This window comes from Falco biarmicus, chromosome Z (genome assembly GCF_023638135.1).
Source record: "Falco biarmicus isolate bFalBia1 chromosome Z, bFalBia1.pri, whole genome shotgun sequence".
NCBI classification, from domain to species: Eukaryota; Metazoa; Chordata; class Aves; order Falconiformes; family Falconidae; genus Falco; species Falco biarmicus.
Window position 1 is genome coordinate 24,513,757 of NC_079311.1, and position 23,639 is coordinate 24,537,395.

At 39.8% G+C, this 23,639-nt stretch overlaps 1 protein-coding gene across 1 annotated transcript in view; it reads right to left on the reverse strand.

The window, feature by feature from the left end:
* The window catches only part of CAMK4 (calcium/calmodulin dependent protein kinase IV), a 170,212-nt gene that overhangs the window by 66,809 nt on the left and 79,764 nt on the right, over nucleotides 1–23,639 (reverse strand). The window contains exons 3-4 of the mRNA XM_056324814.1: nucleotides 10,882–10,944; nucleotides 10,169–10,251 (exon numbers count right to left, since the gene is read on the reverse strand). Of these exons, the coding sequence (XP_056180789.1) occupies nucleotides 10,169–10,251; nucleotides 10,882–10,944 (146 nt within the window). The remainder of the gene's footprint in view (nucleotides 1–10,168; nucleotides 10,252–10,881; nucleotides 10,945–23,639) is intronic.

The following is a 23,639-nucleotide window of genomic DNA, read 5'->3' on the forward strand; positions in this document are numbered from 1 at the left end:
ATTATCCACATCTTCATCACAGTCAGTATCAGCAGATGGATAAATTCATACCAGCATTCACCACACTTCTGCAACCTGCAGTATCATTTGGGAAGACTATGCATTGGATTTTACTCCTTTCAGGACATACTTCTTAGGACTTGGTACTATGTTCCCCACATCTATATGAAGCCACTGAAAGCAGCAGAGCATCACAGTAAAGGGAGGTAGGTAGTGACCACACTTGCCCTGCAGAAACTTTATTATTGGTAGGGGGAAAACAAAACAAAACAACAAAAAAAGGAAGACTGCAGTCTTGTTAAATTAAATGCATTTGGTCTGCAAATCGATAAGGAAAGAGATGGGGAACCCCAATGTGTCCTTTTATAATCGATTTTCAGAGCAGTATTAAAAATTATATTGCTATACAATGTTACAGTTGACTGGAATACATGTGTCTGGGGATTAAGGACAAGACCTTAGGCAACAAGTGAAAACAATACATTTACAAAAACAAACAAGTGACCACTTCACTACAGAAGGAAAGGACTAGGCTTTGGGTCTGATTTTTCCGTAAGTAACAAAATAGAGGGCCAGATTTTCCAAATCCAGAAAGAGAAACAGTGCTTGCACAGCTGTAAAAGTAAAAAGGGAATCAAACCCACCCAGCAATCTGCTTTGAAGAAGCAGAGGATCCATCTAATGCCAGAAAATGCTAGATGGGGAGAGTCACTGATGGCACACACCTCTTCATGCAAGACTGCCAGTACCTGAAGTTCTTGGTCAGCACTGGCTGTTGCCCTGGCAGTGAGACCTCTGAGGTAAGAACGAGGAAGGGTTGCAGGTCCTTTCCTGGGTGGCACAGCCTGCAGAGCCACTCCAAGCCCTCACTGTAATAACTCCTGAAACCTGTAATCGAGAGTGCCAGGGGGTGGAAGAAGCAACAGTGAAGAGGAAGCAACTGGTTACCAGCTCCCTGACCCTGAAACCAAAGTCTCTTGTTTTTCTTGGGCACAGGAATCTAGAGCAATGACTGCTCCTTCAATTTTAAACACAAGTTGTTCTCGTGACTCCTTGTGACCAAGAACATCTGAAATCTTACCCACTTTAACAAACTTGCTTTTTCCTCCCTCACACTTTAAGTGGATTAGTTCTATTCTTAGCTTTACTTCCCTGCTTCCGTCCCACACAGGCCACCCTACCCATCCACTAACTTTACCTGAAATCTGAGCAGGTAAAGTCTGTTTCTTGCTTTCCTTACCTCAGATGGGTAACTGCACTTAGTTTTATGCTAATCAATCTAAACAGTTACTCTATAATTTGCAATATTTAGCCATCATTTAATATTGCTGCTATAAATACTATTGCTCCACACTGTGGAGTGTTGCATTTCAGTATTAGGTGAATCTAGAAACACACCACATAGCTTGCAAAAGGTCTGCAAAATCTACGTAGCCACCCAAAAGAGTAAATAATTTTCTTATTGGTTCCCAACATTGTTTCCTTTCTTCCTTCATGCTATGTCTGTATTTGATTTTTAGGTCATTCTTTATAAGTATCACAATATCAAAAAAAAACATCACTGTTTTTAGGGTTGTTTTCGTTCTGCCTCTAGCTGGCTTTTATCCAAAACTCTTGTACCACACCTTACTTGTGGGCTGCATCCTGTTACACCCAGTACAGTCTCAGGCAACACACTGGCTTCCAGAAATACAAGATCTGTTCCAATGCCAGTATGTGCTAACAATTTTTTTAAAAATTTTCAGTTCTATACAATAAATGTTAATTCATCTAAAATTCTTCGGTTGTCATGGAGATTTTTTCTGCACATATTCAGTTAATTCTCATGTAAATTCTTATATTTCATTAAAATTAAATTCAAAGTTTTCTACAAGCTAAAGTGAGACTGAAAATTAGCAGAAACAGGAAAAGAAAATGACATCACTCTATTCAACAGCAAAACGGTTCCCACAAGGAACACTTTCTCAATGAATGATTCACAGATTTATTGGCTCACACCTGTACCGAGGTGACTCCAATTCCTTGTTTCTTTGATGCATTTGTTTAGTTTAAAAATAAGGTTTCTCTCTAAATACGGATTTTCGATACTGTAGCACTGAAGAATAATAAATATAAAAATAGTAGGTCTGATTCAGTTTGCTGATTCTTCCTCATTTTAAAACCATTTTCATAGTTCAGTGCAGAGTAGCTGTTAATGCCAGCTCATGATATGAAGAAGGATAATGGGAAATACAGAACTGGGTTTGGATCTGGCTCCAAGTCAAACAAACAAGATGTTTTTTTCAACACCTTGTTTAGAAATGAAATGCAGAATTGCAGTCATTCAGTCATACCTCCATCATTGTTAGGTAAGAGGCAGTTTCTGATAAATGTGCCATGCAGGAGAATTCAGAGAAAGATTGTGTATTTCTTGTAGCTCAAACTGGGGTTTGTTTTCCCCTCTTTAACTTTCTACTTCCTACTGAGCATTTCAATAGCACCCACAGAACTAGAAAAATCTTGTAGGAAATTCGTAAGTTATACATTAAAAGCCTGGGGAAGATTAAATAAATGGCCACACCTACAAAAGTAGCAGTGAAATTAGTAAGAACAGTTCAGTGCCCACCATTTTCAAAAAGGCAGGTTCATCTTTCAGGAGCTTAATTTCAGCAGACATTTTTAAAAATAATAGTCTTTGTTTCTAGAGGTGTGAAACCACAGTGCTCATGAACTATCAGCTCAAACTTCTCTCTCAGGCAGAAGTTTCTGTGTAACTGACTGTGTGAGACAATGCAACAAACTGAATTATTTCAGCATTTCACAGCTCCTGTCTGGTGAGAAACAGGGAGGGGACAAAGAGAAGAATCACTGGAAGCTTGCAAAGGAGCAGGGAGGGGGAAAGAGCAGCACCGAAGGCACTGATAAAGCCACCCTGCCAAGAACTGGTGAGGCTTTCATTGGATTTCTTTGTCTAGTTAAGGGCACCATGTTGTAAGAAAGAAGTGGGAAAGTGAAGGAAATTCAGTGGGCAGTAACTGAAACATAGAAAACACAACTGATGACGAAAGACTTCAAATATATAGTCTTCTGCAGTCCCCCACTGTGTGAGAGTTTGCTATAGAGAAGGAAGTTATCATCTTCTTTACCTGCTGGGAACAAGGCAAACAGATTTTGGCCAAATGTGCAATAATAAAGTTTTTCCTAATATTGAAGCCAAATCTAATTACCAGGCTGGACAGCCACTGGAATAGCCCACATAAGCAGATTGCAGAGGTGTTTAAGAAACAAACCCCAAAGCCTTGGGCCCCCAAGGACGGTTGAAGGATACTTCCTGAGCTCAGGCGAACAAAGTGCCCACTCCAGCCCTACATGCCAAACGAGCACAGCTGTAGCTGCCATTACATTTTAAACACATTGCCCTGGAGGTCACTCCAGCACACCGCTTAATTCCCAGTAAGAGTGAAACAAACAGCCACCAAACTCTGAAATTGGGCACTGCTTGCATAACATACATTGTGCTTATATCCTTCTATATCCCTGTTTGCGAGAGTATTCACATTATCATTATTCAGTTCAAGTTTGTATCAGGTTCACCTTTCCAGTCCTCCTTTGGTGGCCTTGGCATCTCTTTACAGTGCATGGATGTGTGACACATTCCTGACTCCAGCAGCTAAAGTTCAACTTTGAACTAAGAAGTACATTACCTGAAAAGGATTTACTTTTCAGGCTTTCATAAAAAAAATCAACTTAATTATGATTTTGGACAAGCATTTTGGTGCTCTGAATATTTAGGATAACTGTACTTCCTAAAACATTTTGGCTTCCCTTTATACTCTTGTCGTACAACAGATTGTACAAAGCACTCACATCCCAAGTGATTTTATAATTTCAGGAAAGATGTTGAATCAAGGCATAGAAGACACACCATTACATCTTTGGTCAGTCAAAGACTTCCTGCATACATGTATGTAGGCTACAGATATATATAGGCTGCAAGTATATATACCTCAACTTGTCACCTCCACAGAGCTGTTAAAACATCTCTAAATTTCAAAGAAGTATGAAAGCTAAATTTGTTAATAGTTGAGGAAATCAGCTAAGGCTTGATCAGCTTCCTATTTAATTTTACAGGTGTGTCTCTCCTAGTTTGTCTGGCATCCAAACCACGTATGTCTATATGATAGTGGTGAGGCTATGGCAGAAAATGGAGAATACGTGTGTCAGAGATGCTCTAATCACAAGAAGTCTCAGTATTAATGGCACCTAACAAAATAAAGAGCTTCAGAGGCACTGATGCATCCTACCTGCAAGGGCTTGCCCAGTTCCCAGAGTGGGCTAGCAACATACAGGCTGGTCCCAACTAGGACATACCCATGCTAACAATTCCTGCAAAATTATCTCCAGCAATAACAACGAAAGGCAGAAGGACATTCTAAATGAGAATGTTTTAAGTGAAAAGCCTTCCACAGTAGAATTAAGAATGAGATGAGCTTTAATATCACATCAGTTCACATTTAGAGAGTGGCAGGAAGCCAGCCAGTATTATAATTGCACCATCACCATTGCTTGAGTCATTTAGCCATTTATAAATCTGCAAACATGTTCCCTCTGGGCACTTGGTGTTTCACCTGACTCTAAGTGCATATATTGACCAGATCGTAAGTAGTATCCTATGCACAAACATTTACAAAAAATCATTTGTATCTCTCACCTTCAAGAAAATATTGTGGTCGGTAGATACTGACTTACTTAAGAGTAATTCTGTCCAGTGACAGAAAATAAGGTGCTGACCACAAAGAAGTGTAAAGGCATTATTACAACTCTGTACAAGAAGGAAACACCAAATTACATTGGAAAGGTTACAAATTACCATTAACACACACTTCTTTATTCTAAAAATACTGGGTTTTATCATTACTGCAGCTGAAATCAAGAGACACTAAGTGAGCTATTATGACTTCAAGCAACACTTTTACCAGAGCTAAGTTGTGTGTTGTCTTCTGATTTCAGAGAATAGAGCACAGTCAGTGTAGTTAAGTCCGAGTTTTTTTCTTTTTTTTTGGCCAGTGCTGAGTGAGGGGACTGTAACTTAGGTCCAGACAACTGCTCTGATCCCTCTCCGGAAGACAGACTGCCACCACATCATGAGGACAGAGCTCAGGAACAAATAAAGCATGTTATTCTGCCCATAGTTTATAAAAGACCCCCACTTTAGTGACTGATTAACTCCTTGACTCTTTTTGATGTTCCTTAGCAATTCTAAAACTTCCATAAGCAGAAACAACAAGGTGTGCTTGAAGCCTGGGAAAGCTTCAGGAAATTTTGTACATAAGAGGTAATCATTCATATATCTCTTAAAAAGGCGAGTTCTTTAGAAGAAGTAATTAGTAATTTTGTTAATATATGCTCCATAAAAGAAGATAGTATCAGCTTGAATATATATTTCAGAAGAAATCAGATGAAATCTGAAATAGAAGCCTGTCAAGAGACTGTCAGCTGTAAGTGGTATTTTTAGATAATGTTTGGTGCACTTAATAAAAAGATGAAGGAAGAAACAGAAGAGTTTATGGTCAAGATGCCGAAGTACAGACAAGGAAAATGTGCAGAGTGACATTATCATTTGAAGAAAGGGCCTAAGAAAAACTATTTTTAGCAATCTGCAGGCATTCTGACTAAAATGAAGTTAAAGCAGAGTTGATGGTTTTTGCTGAACATACTATTTGGAAAAGTGATGTATTATTGATTCAGCTGGAACACAATAGATATGAATAAAATCTGAAGGGAAAAGACCAACTTCCAAAAAGGTAGCCCATAAAAGACATATATCAGACTTCTCTGTGCTGCAAGGCCTATTACTGACTGTAACAATAATTGGTTGTTAGAAGCAAAGCCAGATCAACAAAATGAGCAAGGATCTGATGAAAGACACCACACACTAGAAAAGAAAGTCAGAGTACCAAGAAATTATATTTAAGTAAGGTATGATGAAGGTACACAGGGGAAAACGAAGAGGCAAGAGGAAAATATAACTGAACAAAACTTAAGAAGAATCATCATTATAGCAAAGGGCAACAACTATAAAGAAAATTGAAGAGTTAATAGTCAAAGGGGTTAACACAAAAAAAATTGGGCCACTGACTACTTACCTAATCAAATCTTTGAACAATCTAAGGTTCACTATTAATAAAAATGTGTTAAAAAAGCAATTACTTTGACAAAATTTGCCTGCATAGATGAGACGAGTATCTTTTCCAGGAAAACTACATCAATTTTGGTGGTATCAATTCATTCTACATTCCCTTATAGTCACTGCATTTAAACTCTTTCTTCCACTGTGATCTTCAGTTCATATTAAAATGTTTGTTTCCATTTATTTGAGCTCAAATTTAAGTCCCATCTATCTGAAAGCACCTAGAGGATTAATTCCATGAACCTCTAAGTTTCTCCTGTTAAATGGAGAAGAGCTGAAACGGAGAGAAGCTTTCTGGTTATAAATCTGCCTTTCAAAATATCCCCATAAGGTTTATTACTTTATTCTGTATGCACAATATGATGTCATTCAAAAACCTAATAAAACCAAATTTCATTATGTCTTTCCACCACTCAAACTTCTCATGTAAAAGATGTGCCTACGGTTCAAACTAGGGCTCTGCAACACTCTTCAAAAGAAGATGAAGTGAGAAGGAAGATGAGAGATGGATGAAAATTGACTTTTGCCTGCCACTTTGCTCCCAGTTCTGAAACTTCCTATCCACAATTGCAGTGGAAACACAGTCCTTTAAAGGTGGTTCAAATGTTAGAGTTATCACTCTGCCATGTATTTGAACAGCTGTGCTAATTTTGCCTTTTTGTTTTTCACCTGGCTCCTGCCCAGTGAGGACCAGTGTGATCGCAGCCTGGCCTCCGTATTGTGGCAGCGTGAGAAACATGTCTGTGTGCTGCTGAGCACTCTGCTGCTGGGACACTCAGAGCCATCCAGAGGGTTATCCCCCAGGACTCTGTCAAAATGCTGTTGGTTTAAATGCACTTCAACCATGCAAGTCTGTTTGAAACGTGCAGGAATGAAAAAGGAGGGCCAAGCAAATGTCAGTCATATGTGCCAGCACTGGGCTGGAGACAGAGCATCTGGAAAGACCAAGAATAATAATTAATTTAGACCCACCACAGTTTTCTCTCTGTCTTAGTCAGTTCGTCCATTTGCCTGCCTTATTTCAAAAGCTCATTGTCACTGCTCACTTGCTGGGTTGGCAAAAACCATCACGCAAACCAGCAATAAATACTGTAATTTACAGAAACTTCTCCAATTTAGTTTAGAGTTATATTTGTTGTGTCTAGGATTGTGGAATATTGTGTGTCAGGGTATGATCTACAATGTGATTTATGAAGTCTGGGAAAGAGATTTCTCTTCAAAATAACAACCAAATTTCTCTTTAAAAATACAACCAAAACCAAACTGATTTCAACTGTATTAATTCAGATGTGTAGTTGATACTTTTTTAAAAATTTATCTCCTTTTAGGTAACACAACTGAAAAATTCTCATAACGAAAGCTCAGTTTAGCAATAACATGGATGATTTGACAGAAATATTAAATATGGTGAAGGAAGTGAGTAATTTTATTGCCCAGAACTTTTATGTTAGAGCGGCGTGAAACCAGCAGCACATCGACAATGCTAATAGGATTCTAGAAAACTAATCGGATCTTGGGTATTTATAAAATTGTCATCATGATAAGGGGAATGTGTGCGTGAAAGAACTTACTCATCTGCAGCTCAAATACTATTCAGAAGAAGAATGGACATCTGAGCAATAAAACAGTTGATGTAAAGAGTACAAGCATATTGCCAGAAATAGCCGTAGCAGTAACAGCAGTGAAGATGTTTACAGTGAGGAGAGCAGATGTGTTTGTGTACCAGATCTAGTCACATCATTTGCTGACAGCTAATTTGAAAGATGCATAAGAGTAACTCCTCCAGAGAACAAAACCTGATGTGCTGCCTGTGTAAGGATGGTAGTTTACAAACAAGCACATAAGGTCCTCCAAACCCTTGGGGTGGTCCCTGGCCGCGTCAGGGTCCTGCTTACCCACACACTCTCTGTAAGGGTCTTCTCTCGAGGGCAACGATAGGCTGGATCTCAAGACAGGGTCACAGCTTTTCCTCCACATCTGACACAACCCCACTGCCCAGCAGATTTTCCAAGGTCATTTTGCTTTCTCCTGGGATAGGAGTCATGCGAGCACAGAGGGAAAAGTGCACAAGGCCTCTCTGTAAGTTAGGAGATTTCCTTCATGCATGATAAAAAGATGTATGGATCAAAAGGATTAGGCATGAGAGGGGAAGTCTGTCCTAGGGCAAAAAGCTAAATGTACCCTCACTCACACTCAGAAAGCAGCCATCATACACCACAATGCAAGTGTTAATCCTTCAGCCTAGCAGAAAGAGCAGACAGGGACAGCTAATGCTTAATTGGAGTGACTAGCACAAAACATCTTGGTTGCATGTTTCTATTAAATTATTTTTGGTTTAAGGTTGAAAAGTGAAATAATACTCCTATTGTTAGCTTAACAGCTGAAAATAGCTTTTCATGTTTTTAGTTTGTTAGGTTTTTTTCCAAATCACAGATCAGAGAAGACTCTATTGCTAAAGTTTCTAGCTCTGTTGTATATGGGAAAAAGGAGGATGCAGAGTTCAGAAGACCTCCACAGTATTAGCACTCGTTAGATGCTCATCACAAGGAGCATCATAACCCTAGTAAGTGACTAGGCTTTGCTTCTTTTCAGGCAATGCCAGACAGCTCTACCTAGCCAAACTACTGCATTAAGCATATAATTTTGGGGAAAGATCAGTCTGGGAGCTCCAATACTATAATCACTGCTGAGTACAGACTACAGAATGTTGAAAATGTTGCAATATTAAATCGTAGTTCTATCAAATAATGCAATTCCCCAACCTGGATCCCATGGAGTCTTTTATCTTCCATTCTTCTACCACACAGATGGTTGCTGCTCAGGAACAAACAATTTCGCTGGCCTATTTGTGTTATCATTTCGCAAACTCTCTTCATCAAAGACTCCTGTAGTGTGTCCAGCCTTCCTGAAAACCAGCCAGTCTGAAACGACGTGGATATGCAAAGGGCTATGTAAAAGGTAAACCATCTTGCTCTTTAGGTCCTCTGTAGCTCAGGACTGGGTGCTCACTGGTTGTTTAACTTTCAGCACGTTTCTCCTGATTGCTTTGGCTGAGTATTGAGAGAGTATGCAACATCTTCTGCCAAACAAACGACATTACAGGAGGAGTTGCTTTTGTTCTCATTGTTCAGAAATAGTTCATCTTAAGGTTGTAGCTATGAGCATGGTACCAAAAAAGGTATATTTTTGTTTTCTCAAGTCAAAGATACTTTCAGACTGAGTCTTTGATGTGTATTTGTATAACAGCCCTCTAAAATACTAAACTTTAATTACAGAAGAAGGAAGATCAAATAACCTGTCATTACGAGTTGGAAATCCTCAACACCAGTGAATGAATTGATTTACTCAAGGCAGTATCAAATACTTTTCATATCTTCTCTTGCTCTGAAAAACAAATCCCTACCAGTAAAATATCACTGCAACAGTATTACAGAATCATTTAATTTTATGCGTATGCACCTGTACCACAAGCAGTATGAGCATTATGAGCCACACCTTCAGAAATCAATAGTTTGTAACAAAACCAGAGGGTTTATAAATACATTGAATACAAAGGAGAATTGTGTTCTTGTTACTCTGCTTACCGAATTTTTATCTAACTTAACACTACCCTCCTGGCAGGCCAGTTGCCACCTACCATATTTTATGATGACCTGTCAACGCCACTTTGCCAATTTTTCATGCCTTTTTTATCTCCTCTAGCACACTCTGATTCTATGCACCTGCTGAGCACCTGCTTTCAGTAGTGTGTGCTCTTTAGCATTTATTGACAATTTCCTTCATTTTCAACTCATGTATCCTTTCAAAAAAAACCTCCTGATAATCACATTTCCAAACTAATTTTTAAGCCAATTCCTGCCGATATTTACTCATGTGAATTAACCATATGCTGATGAAACATTTCTAGTAATTAATAGCACAGTGATTTTGTGCAGAGAAGAGATCTGGACTGTAACATCCTTGGGGAAGGTACCAAGGAGGTGCATACAGGTAAGTTACCTGTCAAATAGTTCTCCACCTGTGACCAATTCCAGAACAAGACTGATTTCTGTAGGGGTCTCAAATATCTCCTTCAGCTTTATCTGGCAAAAGATAAGAAAAAGGATTAATTTTGCTTACTTGTCTTCTGGCTGAGCATATCACAGTGTCAACAGCAGGAAACAGACCACACCCAGTCAATAAAACAGAGAATGGTACCAACTAAAGTTGCAGCATCATTTACCATGCAGTTGAGCAACTTACTGTGCCTGTTCTGTCCTACCCTCCTTTTTTTCTTCTTTACCTCCTTTGCATTTTTTTTCATACTCCTTATACCTCAGCAACCTCTATGTAACACAGGAGCTTAAGAAGCTGCTTTCATTAGTGCTTGTCAACACTTGTCTGCCAATCTTTCAGAGTAACTGAATGTAAGACCTCCCCCACGCTCTGAGGACACCAACTCCCTCCTTTATTTACATAACTTCTTTTGCATAGTTTATCACTCAACTCTGTCAGAACATCAATAATTTATTTTAAAGTGTAAGTATAATTCAACAGTCTTCAATAATGAGCTGCTAATGTGCTCATAAGGAGAACCCAAAGCTTTAGTTCAGGACACTCCCAAGTCTCTGTAAATGAACCATAGCAGTCATCTCTCAGGAATGGAAAGAATTAAAAAAAAAAAACCAACACAAAGAAACAAACATGGAGTGCAACAACAAGGCTAAACTTACAATGTTTGGATGTGAAAGGCGAAGAAGAACTCCGATTTCTGTGCGGACAATTTTCTTGTCTACCTGGTAAAAAAGTGGGGAGGGAAAAAGTGAAAAATTTACTTCTGTGTTCACCATAGAAACTTCTAGCTGCATCACAGAAAAATATATATGAACAGCATTTCTAGGTCTCTTAGGTGAATAAGCTGATGCAAGACACATAAGTCAAATATACTGTAAGGAGTAATTTTCTTTTAACACGAGACAGATACTATAAAAGAAAACCACCTGCATCTAGCAAAATTATTACCAATGTACATGTAAGTCATACAAGAAGCAGAATATAGGAAAGAAAATATCTGAAAAAGGTGCTAAAATTCCTGTATTTACTAAAGTTCTGCTTTTGTCTATCACTACTTATGTTGGTTCCATTTATGCCAGGATAGCTTCCTTTTGACACACTCTTCAGCAGCTGCACTGGGAAAAGGTTTCTGCACATAGGATGTGCACATCTAGGCAGTGCAACATATTGCTTAGAACAAAAAAGTGATGCAAAGGTCAAACACCCCCAGCCACAGACAGAGTATAAGGTTTAACTTGCTTCACATACGTCTAAAGGAATGGTCTATTAATGCAAAAGACTTTCTGTTTGGTTAAACCTCTGAGAGGATGAGCTCTTCAACTTTCCTTCCCTTCTCAGACTGCAGTCTTTAACAACTTATGTCCTGTGGGGACATCAGTCATTTCTCACAAGAAATGCAGATCTAGGGAGTATTTCATTCAGAAAAGACAACTGCAGCTCTCCTGGAACATAAACGCTTAAGCAAGAAAGAAAGGAAAATGCTCATAAGCAATGTGTGCGTCCTTTTACCTTGCTAAAGGTAATGAATACATTTATGAGGAAACAATCTGGTCTGCAAATATTCTCACAAACCCTAGAGAAATCCTATACTGATGACAATGATAAACATATTCTACAGTACTCTTCATCTCAGGGGTTATGAAATGTATGAGAGTTAGCAAGTTAAGTCATTACCTGTTCTCAAACCAATGACACAGATGACATCAAGCAGAACATTGCGGGGGCTGGGGTGGGGTGTGGGCTTTTTTGGTGGGGTCTTTTCATCAAACACATGTTTTGGGTTTGTTTTTGTCTTTTACATCATATGGGAAATGAACAGTCATTACACATAAACCTTCAAAATGGACATAAAACTACCTTCAAATTCTCAGAAAGCAGGGCACATGCTTAAAAAAATGACCCCTTTTTTTATTACCTGGAAGAAGAGAAGTGCTTCTTAGTATTTTATTTATTCCAGCAACAACAAATTTCATGAATCAGTCACATTCAGAACTACAGGAGAGGCAGAATTTGATTCTCCCCTTGTGTCAATCAGGAATAATTCCAGGTTAGTAATGCCAATGCTTTGACAGTGGTGTAAATGAGCGCACAGCTAGAGCCCTTAGGGATTTCTTGAAACTCATTGACACTTAACCTCTTCTAGTGGCTCTGCCAGAAAGCAAATTCAAATTAAAAACAACAACTTTGGACTGATCAGTGCATGCAAGAAGCATCAGAAAGCAAAAATCACAGAGGAATGAATTATTCCATTACCTGAACATCTAACCAAAGATAAAGAACTTGATCAGTAACTAAATCTTCACAGGTAAATGCCTGCTCTGGGGTCAAACATGGGACTATTTAAGCTCTGTGACCATCACGGGCTTTATAAACTTTATTGCTTTCTACTCCAAATGGAAGTGTTCATTTGCTCTTGCCTGCTACATAAATACTAAGCAGCAGGTTTGAAGAATGGTTTCCTGTTCAGTTTTCGTAAAATGCTGTGAGCACCAGCCTGGGTCATACTTGGTTTCAATACCCCCTTGGCAACAGCACCTTTACTCAAATCTGGGTTGCTTTTGTGAGTGCAAACACACAGCCAGGGGCTCCAAAGCTCACTGCCTGCTAGCAAAGGGCTCTTGATGATTCAGAGAATTATACACATCTGGTCTGTCTTTATACGCTTGCACCTCAGACAGGATCAGAAAGGTTAATGTACAATATTGCACTGACAGTCATTTACTCATGAGAGCTGTTTAGACTGAGAAATTTACCTTACTCAAAAGCAGCACTACAAACTGAACAATCTACCATTCGTTTTCTGCAGTTTTGAAAATGTTTGTGCATCATGCATGCCTGGCAACAGGCATGGATGAGGCTGTCTGAACCCTAAAGATGCTTCCTTTAGGCAGTGAGTAGTTACAACTGACAAACTACAGAGGCCTCCTCTCCTCTTGCAGATGGCAACAAATTAAGTGAAAAAGTGAACTGAGACTCAGTTTCAGGACCTTGCTTCCCTAGACATCCACTCAGCAACCACAGGCGAGTCCCTCTGTGATCCAGGTCCTGACCTGACACAAAACAGTAGACTTTCATAACACTTCCTCAGGTAGTGGTATGTGGAAAAGGTACCTCAAAATTCAAGTTGCTATGTTGCAATGGCAAATAGGCCACAGAGAAACTTAGAAGAATTACATATGTATAAGCATCCTGGACAATGGCTATTGGGACAGATTTTACAACAGAAGTGTGCATGCATAAATGATATGAGTTGTTCCAAAGCGAAAGCAGCGGCATATGTAGTTGTGGCATTTTATTACTGTTTATTACATAAACAGTGGCCTGTTTCACCACTTTTTTTTTTTTCTTACCTTCTCCTACACTAGGTGTAGAGCTATATCAACACTTACCTTGTTTCGTCTCCTTTCAACAAATTATACTTACTTATATCACAGCCAAACATGGCCTATTTTTAGTTTGGGCAGGAATTTCAGCAATTCAACTACCTATACTCCTGGCAAATTATCTGATACGATGATAGTCTGGCATTTCACTCTATACTGTATGTTGCTAGGGTAACAAGTTTTAAAACTTGGATAACTTAACCAAAATATCCTATTACCACAAATGTTTGGTCAAATTAAGTATGTTTGGCTAGATCAAATATAGTGGTCTGATTTGTGTACATGTAATAACTGACCAAAATGAGGCTGAAAATTTGTTTATTTTTGTTGTCTTCTCTTTGGATGCAATTTAAACATGCAGTACAATATGTAACAATTTATCTAAACTTTCCTTAAATTAACATTACTCACAGGAATGTCAGTAAGACCTTTGTGAGTAAATCACAGTCAAAGATAATGTCATCAGAAACAGCCTGTTTGTGAAGAGGAAAAACAATCAAATGTTAACTTTCAGATGTTTCCCAGTTCCACTAGTGTAGCGATTATCCTTCTACAAGTTTCCTTATTTTTTGCTTTTAATCTATGCTAACTAGACTATATTATGCTTTTGGTCAAACATTTCATTAGGTAATTTTATTTCTATTTAAAAGACTACTTTGTGTGAAAAACTTACACTAATTCTGCACCAGGTTGTGCAAATGACTAGTTGGGTGATTTTAACATTGGTATGATTTTACCAAGCTGTATTTTCTGTTTGCAAACTTTGAACTGCAAGCAATCAAGAGACATTTGCTGTGACAGGCCTTTGAAGCAGCATTCTGTTGCGGTACATCCGTGAAAACTGAGAAGTTATTTGCCATGTAATCCTGAAAATTATCACTTCTTCACCACTGACACTAGGCATGAAGATTTCACCACCCATAGGCAAAATTCAAACAAAGCTGCTAGATGGCTGGCAATTATTAAAACTCACACTTACATACTTCCGTGGCTTATATGTGGAAAAACTGATGTGAAGCACTAAAACACAGCAAATCCACAAGAGATGCCTGTAGGTGCAACACAGCCTTGCCACGTGCTGTGGCTTGCAGATCTCCACAGTATGCTTCAGTAAGCAAGGACTGTGACTGGAGTACAGGTAAGCATCTGCATGCTGGCTTTAATCTAACTAGATAAAGTACCTGTGGCAGCAAAGATACGGCGACCTGAACTTGGGAGCAAGAGGAAGTCCAACAATTCCCAGAACCCAGTGTGCTGAACTGAAATGTCTGTCTATACTGCTGCTGGACACACAGCTTTGCTATATTACCTAAGTTCACTAGACAAATGGTAGCATGCTGCGTGCACTCCAAACTGCAATCGTATGTCCTGTTTACAGACAGATAGGCATAGGATGAATAGCATTAACAGAGTATTTCACACAGCCAAGGTGCAGGAAGTTAGGACAGCATTTGCAAGTGTGGGTGAATGAAATTACCCACCCCCTTAGTTTGTATTAAAGCATTTACATTAAAAAAGGTAACTATTTCTGCATTATTCCTAGTATTTTGTCTCTCCAGTTATTTCACTTCTGTAGAATTAGGCATTCATTTTCTAGATATGTGTCTGCAAACACCACGTCTTTGAAATGTCATACTGGTCATGTAGCAAAGTAGCGCTAGGTCTATAATCAGTCTACTTCTGATCTATAAATTTCAGGCTATTTGACAAGGGAAAGGGCTGGAAAAATCCTTAATGAAAGCTGAGATTCTTCCACATTTCCATGCCCTGAGATGGTGAGGTGGAGTGATGCTACAAACCCTGAGACAAAACAGGATAAAATGGACTGTCACTGCGAACAGATTAATCTAGTTGCTGCCTTGTGATATGTCACGCCACCCTGAAAACAGGCGGCCAACATATGTACATACCCCTCAAACTTAGTAGAGAGCAAGCAGCAGAGCACATTTCTCATCCTGCAAGTCTATCCTCTGTTGCTCTCTTTCCCCAGGGTGCTGTGGACGTGGAGGCGCCGATCTGGCCAGATATGAGCACCAGGCAGGTTGGGTGACAACGCTGTGCCCAGGCAAGAGGTGTGAAGCAGCCAATGCAAGTGGCTCTCCAGCAGCTTCACAGCACTGCCTACCTCTGGGAGGCTGTTCACCCCAGCTCTGCACAGCTCCATGTTTAATATCCCATTTATTGACTCACATGAACGTCTCTAATTTGAGCAATGAATGCTTTATTGAACCAGCAGGTCAGGCTCTGAGCATGTATTTTTCTTCACTGTAAAAGAAGCATGCTGCAAATCGTTATTGGCTTGCCACCACACTCCATTAGAAGTGCTTCCAAGAAACAATTTTTATGTTCTTCTCAGCTTAAATAACTGCTCAGCAGCCTAAACCTTTCTGTATTTTATGGAGTCAATCATTAATTACCACTTATAACTTTGCCATTATTATGTCTTCTCACAATTAAGATGAAATATTAAAACCTATACAGATACAGGCTACCCACAAGCAGAGCTGCCAGTCCCATCATAGTCTAAAAGGTCTGTTCCCAGCTGTCACACCTACATACAGGGCTGCTGGTCTACCCAGGGTCTCTTGAAAGGTTTCAAGAAATGAGCTGGAATTTAAAGGTTGAATTTAAACTAATCTTCACAAGAAGAAGATTCAAAGTCCATATTTTCTATACAGTTTTGGGTTTTGCTTTTTAATTTCAGAATGTCCTGGGTAACAGTAATTGCAGTTTCTGCCCAGTTCATACATCGAGTATCTTCTATGAAAGTCTTTCAGTCAAGACTTCAAGATTAAAACACTGAAGAAGACTTCTAAATATGCTTTTTCATCTGTATAAAGGTGGGTTGTACCATGGAAATAACATGTATCAGCTAGTCTATGTATCAATGCAAGATATGGATGTCAATCTTCACCATAAGTGATAAATAATCTTGAGGGAAACAAAAAGTGGTATGACAGAAAAATCCCAGAACAAATTAAAATAGGTACTTCTTATGTGGCTCAGCCTATCTCTCTGAGTTACTCTGGTGTAACTCGATAAGCAGCATGGCCGTGGATAGTGGGTAAAAAAATTAAAAAAAGCTGACCCTTCTGAATGGATACTTCTTTGTTCCAAGTAGGGCATTTATTTAACACCTGCTTCAGGTGATTTGATTCTTTGCATTAACTTTTTTTTTTTAAATGGAAATAAAAGTAAGGAATTCTTATGTTTTAGGGGCTGTTCTTGCTGGGGCGTTGCTTGACCTTCTCAGCAAGGTCAGCAACTCTCTCTTTATATGGGAGCAACCTTTGTACTCCTAATAGAATAATATTACCTTAACAAAAAAAAAAAGAAAAGGTTCAAAATAATTTTTTTTTTTCTATTTTCATCTTGGCAGACTATTCTGGCTCTCTCCATTCAAGCTGAACATGAGGTCCTTACAGAACACATCAAACAATACAATGAGGCACACCAGTAATTGCACAGCCCTGCAGTATCTTCCATAAACTCAGCAGGGAGCTTTAACTTGATAGGTGTGCTGGTTTTGACTGGGATAGAGTGGATTTTATTCATAGCAGCTGGTATGTGCTGTATTTTGGATTTGTGCTGAAAACGGTGTTGATAATTCAGGGATATTTTCATTATTGCTGAGCAGCGCTTACACAGCCCCAAGGCCTTTTCTGCCCCTCACCCCACCCCACCAGCGAGAGGGCTGGGGGCACAAGAAATTGGGAGGCGGCACAGCTGGGACAGCTGACCCCAGGTGACAAGAGGGACATTCCATACCATATGGTGTCATGCTCAGCAGATAAAGCTGGGGGAAGAAGAAGGAAAGGAGGGACATGCAGAGTGATGGTGTTTGTCTTCCCGAGTAACCATTACACATGATGGAGCCCGGCTTCCCTGGGGATGGCTGAGCACCTGCCTGCCCATGGGAAGCGGTGAATGAATTCCTTGTTCTGCTTTGCTTGCGTGCGCGGCTTTTGCTTTACCTATTAAACTGTCATTACCTCAACCCACGACTTTCCTCACTTTTACCCTTCCAATGTTCTCCCCCATCCCACTGGAGTGAGAGTGAGCGAGCAGCTGCGTGGGGCTGAGCTGCTGGCTGGGGTTAAACCATGAGAGTAGGACACTGAGACTTTTTATTTTGAGCCTCCATAAGTAAACTTGTATTATTAATGCAAAGAAAGCAGACTACTCCTTATCAGAGCAATTGTTTTCTGTGTACATGTCCACACTTCAATTTGCGGCTGTAATCTTTCAGTTGATGCATATTCTTTAGACTGAACACACTTGCATGGAACTACTGCAAGTTACATCAACGCACCTGCATTTGTCTTGTTAGGTGCCTAAAGGTCTGCTTGTACATGCAAACCTGTCGGCTGCAAATACAGATTAGCTGAGCTTGTACAAGCATATGCTTTTTAAAAATGAGTGAATGCACTATCTGCATATGACGGTACTTTTAATCTGTTAAATGTAAATTGTTCCATCAAAGAAGCAACACTTCTGTTTCTCAGAAAGCACAGCACATTTGCAATCAAATCACCAGGTGGACAGATGATTTGTGGGATTGTATAGACTTCAGCACAGTAAATCACATGCTGACATAGCTGACTAACAGGCTCTGCATACTTTAACATATGATTTCAATGGTAAAGCTGACCAGATGCAGGTAATACTCCCCAAAGACACAAAAGCCTTTGTGAATGGGTTCTTTTGTTCACCTACATTAACTTGGTGGCATCACTGAAGGGTGAAGCATGGGTCCAGAGGCACATATAGTTTGCACAACACTGGTCATTTGCAATAACACATTTTATGTCCATGTTCAAAACGAGTTATATGTTCATTAGAACAGGCCTTATTATATGCAGTGGTCTAACTAGCTAACTAATTTGGTTGTTGTTTCTGTTCCTGAGTCATTTATAGACAGATTTCTGCAAATACATTTGATAATTGTTGAACGGTTTATGCAAACAAATTTCAGGCTATTAGGTATTCATGAACTGCTCATTTCAGCTACTCACTATTTATAGTGTGTTACTGTCATTGCTACTGTTCCCAAAACTAGGTGGAGGAGGACACTTCTAAGATGTAAGAAAAATGTGTAAATCAAAAGTTAAGCACAATTCTTTTTTTAGTTCAAAACAGTAATACTTGTAGGATTATTTAGAAAATTTTCTTGCCCATTCTGGCTTTTGACTTATACAGTTACAAATCCAAAAACTTCCTCTCTTCTCAGGGAAAATACATTAATCTATCTTTTATTCTAAGTGATGTAACCAGTTCTAGACATCTGGAACTCTGTAAAAGGCTTCACATTCACACATGCTTCTGAACAAATCGATTGCCACGTTAGCAAAGCAATAGCTCCTTAGAAACTGAGAGCTATTACATAATAGGATATTTTCTATCACCCTGTACAACATTTTAGCTTAAAGTTACATGAATTTCTTAGGAGTCCTCAGTTGATTGATAAAGATCTAGAATATGTTATGTCTACTTATATTATTAGTCAAGTGCAATGCTTGCTGCAGTTTAAGGAATTGCTTAAACATAAATCATAAGCTAGTGTACCTATTCTTCTCTAAATCAATTCACACTTACAGATCCATGTGAACCTTCACTGTTATCCAATAAAGGTTTGATGCAACAGGGTTACCATTAATATTGTAATCTCCATCACAGGTATCAAACGATTCCATGAGATCAATGTACCAGTTTTGGTTGGGATAGAGTTAATCTTCTTCATAGTTACTTGTACAGGGCTTTTGGGGTTTGTGATGAAAACTGGTGATAACACAGGGATGCTTTAGCTATGGCTCAGCAGTACTTATGCAGCATCAGGGCCTTTTCTGCTCCTCACACTGTCCCAGGCTGGGGGGGCACAATAAGTTGGGAGGGGACACAGTTGGGAAACCTGCCCCCAACTGACCAAAGGGATATCCCACACCATGTAACACAGTGCTCAAAAAGAAAAGCTGGGGAAAAAAGGAGGAAGGGCAAAAGTTCAAACTGACTATGTTTGTCTTCCCAAGTAACCATTACATATGATGGACCCCGGCTTTCCTTGGGATGGCTGGACACCCACCTGCCCATGGGAAGCGGTGAATGAATTCCCTAGTTTGCTTTGCTTGCACATCTACCTATTCAACTCTCTTTATCTCAGCCCATGAGTTTTCTCACTGATAACCTTCCAGTTTTCTCCCCCATCCCTCTGGGGACAGTGAATGAGTGGCTGTGGGGGCTGAGCTGCTGGCTGAGGTTAAGCCGTGACAATGAACTATGTGCTGTACCACTTCATTTTGTAAGGAATAACATAGACGATGATTGGGGAAGGCCTGGTTGTGAATCTGATGATCAAATGAGACTGTTTCATTCAAAGTATTTCAGGTGGGATAAAATAATGACAACATCATGTGCAGACTAAGTCTTGCATGTTTTCTTTGATGAACCACCCTGAATCTCTGGACCTGCTGCTTAAATGACACCTGTTACTATAAGACTTTTAATCTGATGCTAGACAATTCTTCTGGTAGGTCAGCCCCAAACACTGATAATTAGGGCTCCTGAATTCACTTTAGTGTTGCCTGACACTATATAGAACCTGTAACTCTGCACTTACAGGAACCATATAAATGACACCATGCCCCAAAACTGCTTAAAATTTACAGGTTATGTAATTTATAATCTGTGTAATGCAGAAAACCAGTAGATCCTCAAAGGAAAGCAGGGAAGGAAGCCCTTGAAGAAAATTTTCAGGGACTAAAAAGAAAAAATATTTTATATATTTGGAAGAGGATACAGAGAAGCACATAGGTGAGATCGTTAAGAGAGGCAGGCAGACATGGGAATGCAACGCCTTATATTTGACAGAGCTCACTTCATAGATTAGAAACCGTGAGCTGAGTTTCTTGTTAGCGCGATTTGTCGACAAATAACACTAGAGTTTACAGGACTGCTTCTGACCCTACAGCTCTCCAGGCCCTGAGGAGGATGTCTGAACTACATTAATGACAGCATGCTAACTTGCTTCCTCTGCCAGAATCTGAGCTGTGCTGGAAAAAAAGAACAAGTGACTGACCAAGCTGAGAGTAGCAGGAACATAGAGTGACTTCCCCCTGCAACAGATCACTCCAACCTGTGAATTCCACATATAAGAGCCACAGGGTGCCTTCTGTATTTGATCCTGTGTTCCCTGATGCTTCACACAATTCAGGAGTAAATGGAGGAGATGCTGAAAGGAGGCAATTGTAAGATATGTGAACTTGAACCAGAACAGGTGACTATTTGAACTTCAGGAGACTCACCTATGTACATCTCCCTTTATGGCCACTGAACTCACATGCAGATTTGAAAAATCCACAGAATCAGACCTAAAAAACACCTCTGATGCATAAAGTGTGATTTAGGGTGCAATTCTGGTACTTTAAAAAAAATGCAATCTGTGAAAGACCCCATGGGTTCTTATGTTACTGCAGGTAAAATCTGCAGCTACTTGAGCTTTTGGTGAGGTTCAGCTACTCAGTGATGAGGAACCATCTGGGACCTTCAACCTAATTTTGAGGTCCTTATTACAACTGCAATACTCTGACCATACTCTCATGAACTTTGGGCCGAACAAGCCCTGTATGAAGCCCAGTGGTAGTAAAACTGTCTCTCTTTGAATACATTTTACATATCCACTACATGAGAGGAAGAAGACCTGGCTTATAACACACAAGTGCTTAGGTGACAACACACAAGTTAAAAGGTGACATTACAGTGCCTGTCTGCTATAGGCCACCTGACCAGGAAGAACAAGTGGATGGGGCCCTCTACAGACAGATAAGAGCAGCCTCGCATTTGCCGGCCCTGGTCCTCATGGGCAACCTCAACCACTCTGATATCTGCTGGAAGCACACACAGCAGGACACAAGAAAACAAGGAGGTACCTGGAGTGCATAGGTAATAACTTCCTCCTTCAAGTGACAGAGGAGCCAGTGAGGAGAGATGCTCTGCTGGACCTCAAAATCACCAAAAAGAAAGGGTTCACTGGGGATGTGAAGATCAAAGGACACATACTGTATGTTGTTCTGGGCCACCCAGTACAGAAGAGACAAGGACATACTGGAAAGAGTCCAATGAAGATGATGAAGGGACTGGAGTGTCCCTCCTACAAGGAAAGATTGAGAGGCCTGGGTCTATTTTGCCTGGACCAGAGAAGGCAGATTTTGCCTGTGAAGTAAAGCATGCAGGAGTTAGTTACTGATGTGTTAGGAACTGTGGTACTAATTGCCTGGGTGCAAATGTTTTCCAGATCTAGCTCCTAGCCTTGGAACTTCATGTGCTCCTCATCCATAAAACATGGAAATGCTAATGTGTTTTCTCACTGTGGTGTTGCAGTTGTAACACAGCAATGACCCAAAAAGAATACCTTAAATTAGTTATAACAGTGAAATGAGTAATTTTCCCGGAGTTCTGAGTAACAGATTTTTGGCTTCTCATTAGAAATTTGAGCTCTCATCTGCAGAAATTTGGACTTTTCCCACAAATTCTGGAAAGCCATGTCACAGGGTTCTTTTGACTTTGTATTTTCCCATATTTTTACATTCAAATCCTATACCTACTAAATTTGCCACTCATTCCAGAAGCCTACAATTATTATCATGCCATTTCTTGTAGCACTATTCTTTTATCAGTGAATAAAGAGCTAAAAGCTATATGAGCGATATGTCCCTTGCAGACAAAATCTAAATTTCTGCAGGCTGATATTCCTGACAGTACTGCTTAGAGGTCCTCAGAAACTAGCATACCATGTAACCTTTGGAATTCTAAAATAACTTTGAAATCAGAATTCTCTCAATAAAACTGTAAACGAAAGTGATTTGAATGCCACAGGACTAAAATACAAACCAAACCATCTTATTTATGCAATTTCTTATTACTTACGGAAATGCTTCCAGCTGATTTCAACTATATCTACTGAAAACATGCCCAGTTGGAGTTTCAAACACCTGCTCATTCAATATACACAAAGTATAATGGAATATACTAGAAATAACCTAGTATTTGAAGGCTGCCTAAAACAAAGGGGCAGGAATAACAAAGACAGTGCAGTGGGTTTTCTTTACATTTGTAGAAAAACATGTGTTATTGGTTATTTTTTATTTATTCAGCATTTGTGGGGGTGGAGTGTTGCTTTGCTGTAAGGAAGCCCTTCTTAAGTGATTTGAGCAAAGAGCAAGTTTAGTTTGGCAAAAATTTGGGATGTTCCTCACTCATACACACTAGTCCTGCAGCCATCAACCATCACAATATTCAGCTTAGAAAGTTGTACCGAACCTTAGATTTCAGTCTTAAGATCAGGTGATGTATCTCATGGACATCACATGTTGATGATAACTTCATCATTTCCCAAAGACGTTCCTGTAACCAGAACCCACAGGTTGTGCCACTCACACAGTTGCTGTGTTAATTTCCACCTTCGCTTTTCCATCTCTCCCTGCATGTGGCTGGTCTTTCTCTTAAAGGACATAAAACAAAAGGAAACCACCTCAGCCAAAGAGGATAAATTTCACCTTGAAATACACCAGTGTAATTAGTTTGTCAAGTAAGTACATTCTGATTATGGAGTTCTTGGTAAAATAAATCTTCTCTCTTACAGACCTCAGTTAGATTTGCACTTCTGAGGGGCTACAGAAAACTCAGCTTCAGGCCAGAGGAATAAACCCAGGATATTGTGTTTTAAGTTGTACATTGCTCCTGTATTATTCCAACAGCCAAACTGACAGCATTGGAGAAAACAGTGTAGTTTCTCGTCTTTTGCCCTCTTCTCTTCACGAAGCTCAAGGGCAGCTTTGGCTGCAGAGACCATGAAGTGGTGGAGTTCAAGATCCTTGGGGCAGTGAGGAGGGCGCACAGCAAGCTCGCTACTGTGGGCTTCAGGAGACCCGACACTGGCCTCTTCAGGGATCTGCTTGGTACATCACAAATAAGCTCTGGAGGGAAGAGGGCCCAAGAAAGCTGGTCAGTATTCAAGCATCACCTCCTCCAACCTCAGGATT